A 14,275-nucleotide genomic window follows, 5' to 3' on the forward strand; every position below is an offset into this window, starting at 1 on the left:
AACAGTGCAAGAGGGTAAGGAGGGCACTTGTGATGAGCACGGAGTGTTGCATGGAAGTGCTGAATCACTATATTGTACACCTGAAACTAACATTACACTGTGAAAAATTTTAAATTAAAAAATTTTTTAATTATTATGGTAAAATAATTATAGTAAATCAATGAAGCTATAAGAAAATGTAAACTAAACTTGAAAAGCTCTTCTTGAGATACTCTAATAATAAAGCTTCATTTTAACAAATGTTTACTATTACTTGCAAAGCCATTAAGAATACAAAGAAACTCTGAGGTTTTAAAACTAATAAAACTAAAATTATCCTTTTACATTAATACACCATCAATTGTGGGGACTGATTATGCAGAATACTTCTATATACTACTATGGAGTGATCTACAGGATGGATATATCATTATGTGAAGAAGGTAAGATGGGAAAAAAAAATATGTACAGTATGCGGCTGTTTAAAAAGGTGAGGAAAGAAAAAAGTGAGGAAGGAAGAATGAATACACCTCTTTGCTTACCTTTTATTTTATCTTAAATGTTTAGTTTTGAGAGAGAGAGACAGAGCACAAGTGTGGAAGGGGCAGAGAGAGAGGGAGACCCAGAATGCAAAGTAGGCTTCAGGCTCTAAGCTCCGAGCTGTCAGCACAGAGCCCGACACAGGGCTCGAACCCACAAACCGTGAGATCATGACCTGAGCCAAACAAAGTCAGACACTTAACAGAGTGAGCCACCCAGGCGCCCCTGCTTACTTTTTAAAATGAAAGGATAACTAGACACTGGGGGTGGGCAGACAGGGAAAGAGAATAAGGGGAGAGGGGAGAAGGATGGAAGCCAGACTTCTCTGAATACACCTTGTTTCATAAATTAGATTTCAGAATTATGTACATGTTTTATATAGTTAGAAAAAAAATTAAAGCAATTCCTAAAAGTTAAAATAAAATGAAATAAATGAATCAAACAGCGATTATTTTAAATGACTTTAAAATTTATGATCTGACTATATTTTGGCTATATATATTCCTAGCATATGGACATACCCTGGAGATAAAAACAGCCAGTAGAAAATTTTAAACTGTTAATAATCATCATGTGTTAGAGATAATGTTGGTATAATTACTCTGAGACTGTACGTCCATATTAGTGGGATAAAGAAAGTGAATAATTGTGATGAGAACCAGGATTTCGGGTATGGCAGATACAGATTCAGATCAATTAGGTTAAGTAAAAATAACGAAGTCCTGAATTTGAACTAGAAATGTCTGTGTGTGCTAATGATAAGTAAATCTTAAAATGATACAATATGTATTTCTTGGATCTCTTTGGAAATAATGACCAACTCATTAACAATAAATATCCCTTGTGTTTATAGTCTTGAATACCATTTCCCAAGGTAGGGCAGGACATGTACAAGATGAACCTGGAACATCTAGTCATACCAGACAGCAAGAACACTACTAAACACTACTGGAGTCACTTAAGGTGGGCATGTATGCTCCCAACTGGCCCAAGTTTAAGCAACTTTGTATACCTGAAATACACTGAAATACATAAAACAAATTTGAACCTGTAAGTTCATAATAATATTTTAAAAGCAAAAAAAAAAGCAAAACACCTCACTGGTCATCTTTGGAGAATGTTAGGAAACAAACTTATTATCTTGAATCATAGAAAATAAAAGGAAATACTCAAACTGTTCCTCAGAGTAACCCCAATAATTGACGAAAAGACATTTCATAGAAATATTTCAGCTAATAAATGAAAAAGAAATGACAGAATAATCACCACCAACAGCAGTAACATCATAAGATGAGAGACAACCAGACATTCTGTGCCTCCTGGTAGAAACAGAAACCACCATCTATGAAGCATTCTTGCCAAAAGTATCACAAATGCATCTGACCAAATCTCTAGATCTAACTACCAAGTTACAGGAAATAAGAGGAATGTAATTTCAAGGCAATACAGCCGTGCAGCTCTACTTAAGTGCACCAGAACTGTAGCTTCCCTAACATTCAAGATTCCCTAGTGACCCTAACTTTCTGACATAGAAATACCAACTTTCCAATCCCTCTGGAACCCAGTTTTAGGAGCAAAAACCCACTGTATTATACTAGAAATTTTTATTTGCTAACTTCAAATGGATCTATCCAACTAAAAGCATTTTTTTTTTCAGCTTCAGGTATAGAATTTAGTGATTTAACACTTACATACAACATCCAGTGTTCATCACAAGTACCCTCCTTATTCCCCATCATCCATTTAACTCATCTCCCTACCCACCTCCCCTCTGGTAACCATCAGTTTGTTCTCTATATTCAGGAATCTGTTTCTTGGTTTGCTTCTCTTTTTTTCCCATGTTTATTTGTTTTGTTTCTTAAATTCCAAACATGAGTAAAATCATATGCTATTTGTCCTTCTCTTACTGACTTATTTCGCTTAGCATAACACTCTCTAGCCCCATCCATATCATTGCAAATGGCAAGATTTAACTCTTCTTTTTATGGCTAATATTCCATCATATATATCTATATACACACACACACACACATATATATGTGTATATATACATATATATATACATATATACATATATATATATATATATATACACACACACATATACATATACATACACACACACACACCACATCTTCTTTATCCATTCATCAGTCGATGGGAATTTGGAGTCGATGGGCATTTGGGCTCTTTCCATTGGGCTATTGTTGATAATGCTACTATAAACACTGGGGTGCATGTATCCTTGCTTCCAATTAGTATTTTTGGATCCTTTGTGTAAATACCTAGTAGAGCAATTGCTGGACCGTAGGGTAGTTCTATTTTCAATAAAAGCAATTCTTTAATTCAACTTTTTATTACCTATCAGACTCCTCCAAATGAAATTTCAACTTGTTCCACTTTCCACAACCTCTCCTACTTTACTGAAAAGATAAAGCTATTGGATTTAAGCTTCCACACCCCTTCTTTCTACCTCAAGACATCTCTCGAGCATTATTCAAACAGCACTTTCACAACATTAGATGTTCTTGGGTTTGGAAAACAAAAACATTCCAGAGTTAAATTAATTTGGAATACACAGATACTAACACACTCTTAGACACATTTTCAGGTAAAGGCACAAGAAGTCAAGCAATAATGAAATCTGTTGAATATTGTTTTATCTAGTATTTCCTAGACTTATCTGACCATTGAATACTTTTTTGTAATGAACACCTACTAATACCATTAAATGGTCACAGTTTGAGTAATATCATCACTCTATTCCCATCTACTGGTATCCACACAATCTGTAACTGTGGGAAAAGTCATCTTTATAACTTTCCAAGGAAAACCTGTGCTCTCAAGCTTTTCCCTGGGCTCCTCATCTAACACCTTGTTTTTTCAGGTGTTTTCTATGCAATGTTTGCAATGGCACCCACTATAAATCTTATTCTAGGTTTCTCTTTCCAATGCTTCTCACCTAGAACAGAAGCAGTACCCTCAGACTGCAACTAGCAATAGCCTCCTTGCTCCTCTTCACAGCCAGTGTATGCAGAAGACCAGTTTAGATTAAGGCTACTGCTAGCAAACTCATTATCCTAAGTCCCTAACTTTGATCATGTCATTTCTCTGCTCAATGGATTCTCTGTTCAATTGCTTACAGCAAGGGTTGGTAAACTTACAGTAGATATTTAATAATACTTTCAACTTTGCAGGCTATATACAGTCTCTGTTGCACACTTTTTTTTTCTTTAAACATCCCTTCAAAAATGTGAAAACCACTCTTCATTCCTAGGCCATACATACAGGTCACAGGCTGGATTTGGCCCACAGGCCATAGCTTGCCTACTTCTGGCTTAGAGGAGAGATTCTGAACTCTTTGGTATGGGTATATTCCACACCTTCCAGGCATGATTAGATTCTACTGCTGAGGACTTTCCAAAAGCCAGTCAACAGAACTGAACCCTTCTCTACTTTCACTCAACTTCCGTTCTTTACTATCTCCTTGTTCTGTTGACATCACAATGTCTTTCTACCTCACCTACATCACCTAAAACAGTACTCGTTGAAGGAGAAAATGAGCCTTCAAAAATACATGTAAAACTTTATCAACCCGGAAAGGAGGCTGGAGGGTCACTCTTCTAAAAAATAATGGAGAACTTGGTGGTAAGCAGCAAATAAGAGGAGGCTGGTGGTTCCTCCTAATTAAAATAAAAAGATAAACCGTAAGCTAGAAGTTCACATGAGAAAAACAGGAAAGAGACAGTCAAGAAGAATCCTCCTTGGGTCAGAACTAACTCAAACATGGGCTTTGAAAACCTCAAAACAGCCATTATAAATGTTTAAAAAATAAAACATTTTCTTAATGTTTATTTATTTTTGAGAAAGAGAGCAGGAGCAGGGGAAGGATAGAGGCAATGGGAGACACAGAATCCAAAGCAGGTTTCAGGCTTGAACCCACAGACCACAAGATCATGACCTGAGCTGAAGTCGGATGCTAAACTGAGTCACCCAGACACTCCTAAAAGAAAACATCTTTAAAATATAGGAAGCTATGATGACCATGTCTCATCAAACAGAAAATATCTATTAGGACATGCAAATTGCAAAAAAGCATCAAATGGAAATTCTAGAGTTAAAAAATGCTATAGGGGCACTTGACTCAGACAGTAGAGTATGTAGCTCTTGATCATGGGGTTCTAAGTTCAAGCCCCACGTTGAGCATGGAGCTCACTTAAAAAAAAAATGAAAAAAAAAAAAAAGAAAAATTCATTAGAAGGGCTCAACAATAGATCTGAACTGGCAGAAGAGAGAATAAGCAAACCTGAAGATAGATTGAAAAAGAGTATGTAATCCAAACACCAGAGAAAAGAGAGAATAAAGAAAAATTATTAGAGCCTCAAAGAAATGTGGAACACCATTAAGCACACCAATGTATATGTAGAGGGAGAATCAGAAGGAGAGAAGAGAGAAAAAGAAGAAAAAATACTTGAAGAAATAATGGCTGGAAACATTCCCAGTCTGATAAAAAACAATCTATATATCCAAGAAAGTCAACAAATCCAAGTAAGATAAAAACAAAGACATTTCATAGTAAAAATGGTAAAAGACAAAGAGATAACATTTATAGCAGCATGAGAAAAAACATACATAGCGACCAAGTACAAGGGAATGCTAGTAAGACCGGCTCAGTTAAGGGTCCAACTCTTGATCTTGGCTCAGGTCATGATCTCACAGTTTGTGAGTTTGAGCCCCAAGTGCAGAACCTGCTTAGGATTCTGTCTCTCCATCTCTCTGTCCCTCCCCCACTTGTGCACACACATGTGTTCTCTCTCTCTCAAAATAAATAAATAAACTTAAAAAAATAAGATACTGGAAATAAAAGAGCAAACTAAACTCAAAGCAAATGGAAGAGAATAAATGGTAAAGATTAGACCAGAAACTAATGAAATAGAAAACAGAAAAACAATAGTGAATAAAACCATAAATTGGTTCTTTGAAAAGATCGACAAAATTGGAAAACCTTTATTTAGCTCAACTGACCAAAAGATAAAAAAGAGAGAGAGAAGACACTAATTACCAAAACTGGGAACATACTACCAACCTACAGAAATAAAAAAAATATGAACTTCATGCCAACAAATTAGTTAACATAAATTACACCAACAAATTCCTAGAAAGGTGCAAACTACTGAAATTAACTCAAAAATAAATAGAAATATGAATACACCTATAATAAAGGTGTAGAAAAAGCCATTTGACAAAATTCAACATGCTTCATGATAAAAATAGTCAACAAAGTACAAACAAACAGGAACTCCCTCAACCTGATACAAAGTGTCTATGAAAAACCCACAGCTAACATCAGACTTAATGGTGAAAGGAATGTTTCCCCCTAAGATTAGGAACAACACCTCTCCTTTCACCACATCTCTTCAACATTGCACTAGAGGTTCTAGCCAAGGCAATTAGGCGAGAAAAATAAAAAGCACCCAGACTGGTAATCCTAAAAAGTTTACTGAAACATTAATCTAATAAACAAGCTTGGCAAGGTTGCAGGATACACAATAAATACATATTTTTAAAATGTATTTCTAAGCATGGGCAATAAACTTGAAAATGAAATTAAGAAAATAATTCCATTTACAATAGCATTAAAAAGACTAAACTATGAATATTTTAACAAAAGAACTGTGAAACTTTTACTGTGAAAACCAAACAACATTTTTAAAAGAAATTTGACCTAAACATAAGGAAAGAGATCCCATGTTCAGGGGATAAAAGACTAAGTATTCTTAAAATGGCAATATTTCCCAGATCTACAATGATTCTACAGATTCAGCAGAATGCCTCTCACAATACCAGCTGACTTCTTTGCTGAAATTGACAAGCTGCCCTAAATTTCACATGGAAACTCAAGGAACCCAGAATAGTCCAAACAGTCTTGCAAAAGAACAAAACTGGAAGACTAGAACTTCCTAATTTCAAAATTTAATAAAGATAGTGTAGTCCTGGCTTAAAGATAAAAAAAAAAAATCAATCAAATAGAATGAGAATACAGAAATGAACCTCACCTTTATAGTCAATTCATTTGACAAGGTGCTAAGACAATTCAATAGGGAAAGAATAGTTTTTTCAACAAATAGTACTGAGACAACTTGCTATCCACATGCAGAATAATGAATTAACTCCTTTCTCATACCACACAGAAAATTTAACTCAAAACGAATTAAAGAGCTAAATGTTGCAGCTAAAACCATAAAACTTTTCGAAGAGAACACAAGGAAATCTCTGTGAACTTGTATTTAGCAACAGGTACTTAAATATACCACCAGCCACAAGCAACAAAAGAAAAATTAGATAAACTGGGCATCATCAAAATTAAAAACTGCTTCAAAGGACACCATCAAGAAAGTGGTAACACAACTGCGGCGCCTGGGGGGCTCAGTTGGTTGAGCTTCCAACTTCAGCTCAGGTCAGGATCTCACAGTTCGTGAGTTCAAGCCCCTCTGCGCTGACAGTGTGGAGCCAGTGTGGGATTCTCTCTTTCTCCCTCTCTCTTTGACCCTCCCCCACTTGCATGCTCTCTATCTCAAAATAAATCAAACTTAAAAAAAAAAAAAAAAAGACAGTGATAACACAATCCACAAATTGGGAGAAAATTTTTGCAAACTGTACATCTGACAATGGACTTGAATTTAGAATATTTAAATAACCCCCATAACTCAATAATAAACAAATAACCTAATTAAAATGGGCCAAGAATCTGAATAGACATTTCTAAAAAAAAAAAAAAAAAAAAAGATATACAAATGGCCATAGGAAAAGATACTCAACATCATTAGCCATCAAGCAAATGCAAATCAAAACTGTGATATACTACTTCACACCTACAAGGATGGCTATAAGAAAAAAAAAAACTGATCAAGAAAACAAGAGCAACAAAGCAAGAATTGATGAGGATACAAATGGGAATCCTCCTCATTCACTGCTGGTAGGAATGGGAAATGGTGCAGCTGCTTTGGAAAAAGTTTGGCAGTTCTTCAAACAATTAAACAAAGAACCGCCACTCCTAGATATATTCCAAGAGAAATGAAAGCACGTCCACACAAAAATCTGCATAGAAATGTGCATACCATTATTCACAGTAGACAAAAAGTGGGAATAATCAGGGGCACCTGGCTGGCTCAGTCAGTAGGGCATGTGACTTCTGATCTCAGAGTCATGACTTCAAGCCCCTCATTGGGAATGGAGCTGACTTAAAAAAAAAAAGTGGATATAATCCAAGAATCCACCAACTAACGAATGGCTAAAATAAATGTGATATATCCACACAATGGAATATTTGGCAATAAAAAGAAATGAACTACTAGTACGCATGCTACCACATGGATGAACCTTTAAACCATTATGCTAAGTGAGAAAAGTCATTCACAAAGGACCACATGATTCCGTTTATATGAAATGTCTAGAATAGACAAATCTCTAAAATAAGAAAGCAGAATAATGGTTGCCTAGGCTGTGGGGGGGGGGGGGAGGTAGGTGTTAAGGGGAAATGAGGAGTTCTTTGGGAGATAGTGATGGAATGCTCTAAAACTGACCAAAGTAACCATAAAATACCTAGGAATAAACCTAACCAAAGAGTGAAAAATCTATACACTGAAAACTATAGAAAGCTTATGAAAGAAATTGAAGAAGACACAAAAAAATGGAAAAACATTCCATGCTCCTGGATAGGAAGAGCAAATATTGTTAAAATGTCAATACTACCCAAAGCAATCTACATATTCAATGCAATACGTATCAAAACAACACCAGCACTCTTCAAAGAGCTAGAATAAACAATTCTTAAATTTGTATGGAACCAGAAAAGACCCCAAATAGCCAAAGCAATCCTGAAAAAGAAAACCAAAGCTGGAGGCATCACAATTCCAGACTTCAAGCTGTATTGCAAAGCTGTAATCATCAAGACAGTATGGTACTTGCACAAGAACAGACACTCAGATCAATGGAACAGAATAGAGAACCCAGAAATGGAACCACAAACGTATGGTCAACTAATCTTTGACAAAGCAGGAAAGAATATCCAATGGAATAAAGACAGTCTCTTCAGTAAGTGGTGCTGGGAAAACTGGACAGCGACACGCAGAAAAATTAACCTGGACCACTTTCTTACACCATACACAAAAATAAACTCAAAATGGATGAAAGACCTAAATGTAAGACAGGAAAATCCTAGAGGAGAAATCAGGCAACAACCTCTTTGGCCTTGGCCACAGCAATTTTTTACTTGACATGTCTCTGGAGGCAAGGGAAAGAAAAGCAAAAATAAACTATTGGGACCTCATCAAGATAAAAAGCTTCTGCACGGCGAAGGAAATAATCAGCAAAACTAAAAGGCAACCAATGGAACAAGAGAAGATATTTGCAAATGACATATCAGATAAAAGGTTAGATCCAAAACCTATAAAGAACTTATCAAACTCAACACCCCAAAAACAAATAATCCAGTGAAAAAATGGGCAAAAGACATGAATAGACACCTTTCCAAAAAAGACATCCAGATGGCTGACACACACATGAAAAAATGCTCAACATCACTCATCATCAGGGAAATACAAATAAAAACCACAATGAGATACCACCTCACACCTGTCAGAATAGCTAACATTAACAGCTCAGGCAACAACAGATATTGGCAAGGATGCAGACAAAGAGGAACCCTTTTGCACCGCTGGTGGGAATGCAAACTGGTGCAGCCACTCTAGAAAACATTATAGAGGTTCCTCAAAATATTAAAAATAGAACTACCCTACAATCAATCCAGCAATTACATTACTAGGTATTTATCCAAGGGATACAGGTATGCTGTTTCAAAGGGGCACATACACCAACGTTTATAGCAGCACTACTGACAACAGCCAAAGTATGGAAAGAGCTCAAATGTCCATAAACAGGTGAAAAGATAAAGAAGATGTGGTATGTATATACACAGTGTAATATTACTCGGCAGACAAAAAAAGAATGAAATCTTGCCATTTGCAACAGTGTGGATGGAACTACAGTGTATTATGTTAAAATAAGTCAGAGAAAGACAGAGCATATGATTTCACTCATATGTGGAACTTAAGATACAAAACAGATGAACATAAGGGAAGGGATGTAAAATAATATAAAAACAGAGAGGGGGACAAACCATAAGAGAACAAATTGAGGGTTGCTAGAGGGGTATTGGGTGTGGGGATGGGCTAAATGGGCAAGGGGCATTAAGGAGGACAGTTGCTGGGATGAGCACTGGGTGTTATAAGTAAGTGATGAATCACTAAATTCTATTCTTGAAATCATTATTACACCATTTATATTAACTTGGATTTAAATTTTAAAATTAATTAATTAATTAAAAAATAAAACTGACTATATGAATAGTTGCATGATTCTGTGAATATATTAAAATACACTGAATCCACTGTAAATGAGTGAATTATATGGTATGTGAATTATAGCTCAATAAAGCTGTTACCAAAAAATACATGGAGCAAACATTACAGAACTGAAAGAAAAAAAGACAACTCCACAATTTTACTTGAAGACTTTTTTTCTCAGTATCTATCATACCATGATTACACCAAATATCAAATTAATCTTTGTTGAAAATTTGTAATACTTTTTAAAAATTTTTATTTTGAGGGAGAGAGAGAGAGAGAGAGCAGGGGAGGGGCAGAGAGAGAGAGAGAAGAATCCCAAGCAGGCTCAGTGCTGTCAGCGCAGAGCCCAATGTGGCGCTCAAACTCACAAACCGAGCTGAAATCAAGAGTCGGACACTTAACCAACTGAGCCACCGGGCGCCCCTATAATACTTTTTAAATCAGTAAAAGAAACTTTTTCTTTTTTGTACAGTATCTTCATTTCTGGTTAAAAGAACAAATCTGAGAATATTTCAGTAGAATCTACAAAAACAAAGGGAAAATGCAAATCTCTGGGAAACCAATTAAGTAGAATTTACATATTCATCTCCTTCATGATTCGCTTGATAGCCTCTTAAATTATTACATATTTTTCTGTTTATTTCTTTCTCTGCTAGAATGCAAGGTGCAATTTTCAAATTGCATGGGTATTTTTCCTTGCCATTTAAATAGGATTTGTACCAGGAAGCACAAACTTCAGGCTATCTTTTTAATTTTCCATCATATAATATAAACAAAATGTCAATCAGGTAAAATTTCAGTATAAACATCAAGTACAAACTTTCCATACATGTATTACCTGATCAATTCCCTTTCCTTTGCACTGAAGAATGATGACTTCAAGGAGTTTGGCTGCATGACATTCCGCATCTTCTCCTGCATCTCCACATAGTACCTACAGTAATCACAATTTAGCTTAGCAGTGAATGGCACTGCAGAGAATTTAATCAAGTGTACATGAAGCAAATAGCTCATAAAAATTCACACATTAGAATCGCAGCTTTGCTTTCTAAGTTTGCCCACCCAAAAGAAGGAAGGTCAAAATAAAGTACATCTATCTTCTTTATCTACTCTAATTCCTTTTAAGAAGAAAGAATTCACCTATTTAACTTTGGATTAATAAAGTTAAGCTATAGGAATTAACTTCAGATAAACGAAGCTTCCCTTAAAGGCAACAAAACAACAAACCAATAAAATGAAATGAAATTTTCAAACCTTACTTTTAAACAATGAAACAAACCCTGTAGTTTCTGTTTCTTTTGAGTTCTTGTCCATATATACTCACTTTTTTCAAAATAATAACCATAATTTGATATCACACACCTTTTAATTTCTCCATTTGGACTTTAAACTACAAACATTTTCCATCGATGTTATAACCACTTAGGACTGTAAGTATTACAGTAGATAAATATAACAGTTTACTAGATATTCCTCTATTGTCAATGCTGTATTTTCACTATTATAAACAATTCTACAATGCACATGTTCATACATAAAATTTGGAATATAATTGCCTTATAATAAGGTTCCCAGAAGAGAGATTCGCAGAGTAGAGGCAAGCTTATGTTGGAAATTAAGAAATATAAAAAAAATTAATAAATGTTCAAACACAAGCTATAAGAAAAAGAACAGACTTAACCCAAAGAACAGAGACAGAAATTAAAAATACAAACAATACAAATAACAGAAACAAAAAACAGATTCACTGAATAAAGACAACAAAGTAGACAGCCTTTGTCAAAATTATTCTTAAAAAGAACAAAATTTTAAAAATATTAGAAATGATAGTTGCAAACAAAATACTTAAGCTATTTGTTTAAACAAAAGACATGAAAGACATAAATACAGATAAAGGAGAGATTAGAAATAAGTAAATATTATGGAGAACATTATATTCCTTATATATTTGAAAACTCACGTTAATTGGATAATTCCTAGGCAAATACAATTTAAGAAAACTGAATTAAAAAGAAATTCCAGGTAAAGAAGACAGATTGAACATTCCCATTTAATTTTATTACTTCCCAAAAGACTATTAAAATGATAGTAAAGAGATTTTAGAGGCATAAATCCACAAAGACAGAGAAAAGGAAAAAGTAGATAGCTATAAAATTTTGGAAGCTGGAAAACAGATGGATCAGTGAGCTGAATCCTAAGCAGGTAGCTGGCAACACCAAGAACCAACACTATTTACATAAAGTTTAAAATTTACCTCTAGGGCAATGTATTTAGATCTAGATTCTAAATGTAAATGGGCTCTGGAACCAGAATGCTTGGTTCAAATTCCAGCACTGCCACTTATTATCTGTGTTTTCAAACAAACTTATTAACCTCTGTGTCTTACTGTTTCCATCATGGTGGCATACAATACAGAAAGAATAAATAAATCACTCCTTTTTCCCCAAATTGTATTTGCTTGGTTTTTTGTTTGTTGGTTGGCTGGTTGGTTGGTTGGTTTTGGTCCCCACCTCCAAAAGGAGAAGAAACAAAATATGTTTAGTAATTTAAAAAATGGGCTCTGAAGCCAGACCACCTGGGTTCAAATATGGTTCCAACAAAGACTAGCTCTGTGACTTAGGACAATGTACTAAACCTCAGACACGATGCAAAAAATTATACCTTGGTCTCCTCTTTGACCAAAAGGTGATACCTTCCTCATAATATTGTAAAGATAAAATAAGTTAATATGTATAAAATGCTGAGGAAATACCTGGTATACAGGAAGAGTCCAGTAAGTATTAGTTATTACTAAAAACCAAGAGTAGGACATATATTTTAACTACTTGGTAAGTCTAAGGACATTACTGTGAGCATCACTTTTATCCCAGCAGATATAATACAGAGCAGCTGTACTAATGGGTGTAGGACTGTTATGTTTTCTGCTTGCTGCTTTCTCTTTCCCTTTCCCTCAATAGCACTTGTCTACACAACTTAGGAGAAAATACTAAGTACTGCCAAGTGATTTTGATTTAATAAGCTAGGTATTACAGAGCTAAAGGAGTCTTTAAAAATCATGATTCTACTCCTTTCATTTATATGTGATGAAATTTAGGGACCTCCCAAAATCTCCCAGGCTCTTTACAACTGAACTGAGACTTTAATCAGATGTGCTGATTGGCAGCTCAGAGCTCTTAACATATCTTGGTACACATCTCTTTTAGTGAGAAAGACAGGTTGTAGACTAGATACTTTAGTCCCAACTCCAAGGCCAAACTTAGATATTTGGCAGCTTTATGCAACATACAGTTTTATATTTATGTGTATATAAATATTCACCTAAAGGAGAAAGGAAAATATTATTTATACTCATCAATGATTCCTAGATATAACCAATAGAGGGCAAAATCTAACCCGTGACAAAGACAACACAGTAGACATGTCTGCATGTGAATCTAACAGTAGCCAGTATATGGCTGATAAATCAACCTGTATTGAGCTAAATGATACTGTTTTTCCAACTATTCCAATTTTTTGTCTTATTTATAATCAAAATATATACATCTAGTTGTTTCCAATATACACATTCAATTTAAAAAAATCAAGAATGACAAACTGTGTGCTTATTTTCTTAGCACTTTTCTTTCATCAAGTAGTAAGTTTGCATTTTTGAAGGAAAAACAAACAAAATTATTTACCCTGACCATTATAAAGTACACAGCTATAAAAGTGGCAAGCATTCTTAAGCACAACACAAATATAAAATTTTCAAATAATAATTCCAAGCTCTATTAGAAAATACAAAATGGCAAATATATGTTGATGGAGGCAATACAGAACTAAAGGTGTAAGAAACAAATTGAGAGTGACCAGCAGTAAAACACTCAAACATTACTAAGAACCACTACAACTGATTAGGACACGCTTACCTTTCTACACATTGTAAAAAGTATTTCTAAATGCTTTGGATTAGATAATAAAGTATTTGTATCTATTGTCACATAATTATGCAGGAGAGGCATCATATCTGGAAAAAAAAAATTCAAAATCCCAATGAGACTTGAGTAACAGGAGTAGAAATAAATGATTCCCACGGAAGCTATATTTCTATAGCACCCACATATTACTATCTTCCTTCGCAGCCACAAATGCTAGTAAGGAAAGTGACAGATCTGCCCTATTTATAGATGAGGAAAATGTGGATCAGGAAGATTAAAATGCTCACCATTTATTATAGTGATTGTTCTGAATGTTTGTCCTTTTCTCTAAAGGACTCATCACCACTTCACAAAGTGTGTATTTTCTTGCTTATCTGTGTGTTCCCCACCTTCCCTCCCCCCAACCAGAAATGGAAGCGTCAAAAGAGCAAT

At 34.9% G+C, this 14,275-nt stretch overlaps 1 protein-coding gene across 1 annotated transcript in view; it reads right to left on the minus strand.

Moving 5' to 3' along the window:
- Positions 1-14,275, minus strand: part of IPO8 (importin 8) — a 79,056-nt gene that overhangs the window by 20,218 nt on the left and 44,563 nt on the right. Inside the window, exons 19-20 of the mRNA XM_049625227.1 lie at positions 13,835-13,932; positions 10,765-10,860 (exon numbers count right to left, since the gene is read on the minus strand). Of these exons, the coding sequence (XP_049481184.1) occupies positions 10,765-10,860; positions 13,835-13,932 (194 nt within the window). The remainder of the gene's footprint in view (positions 1-10,764; positions 10,861-13,834; positions 13,933-14,275) is intronic.

The sequence above is a fragment of the Panthera uncia genome, chromosome B4, assembly GCF_023721935.1.
Source record: "Panthera uncia isolate 11264 chromosome B4, Puncia_PCG_1.0, whole genome shotgun sequence".
Lineage (NCBI taxonomy): Eukaryota > Metazoa > Chordata > Mammalia > Carnivora > Felidae > Panthera > Panthera uncia.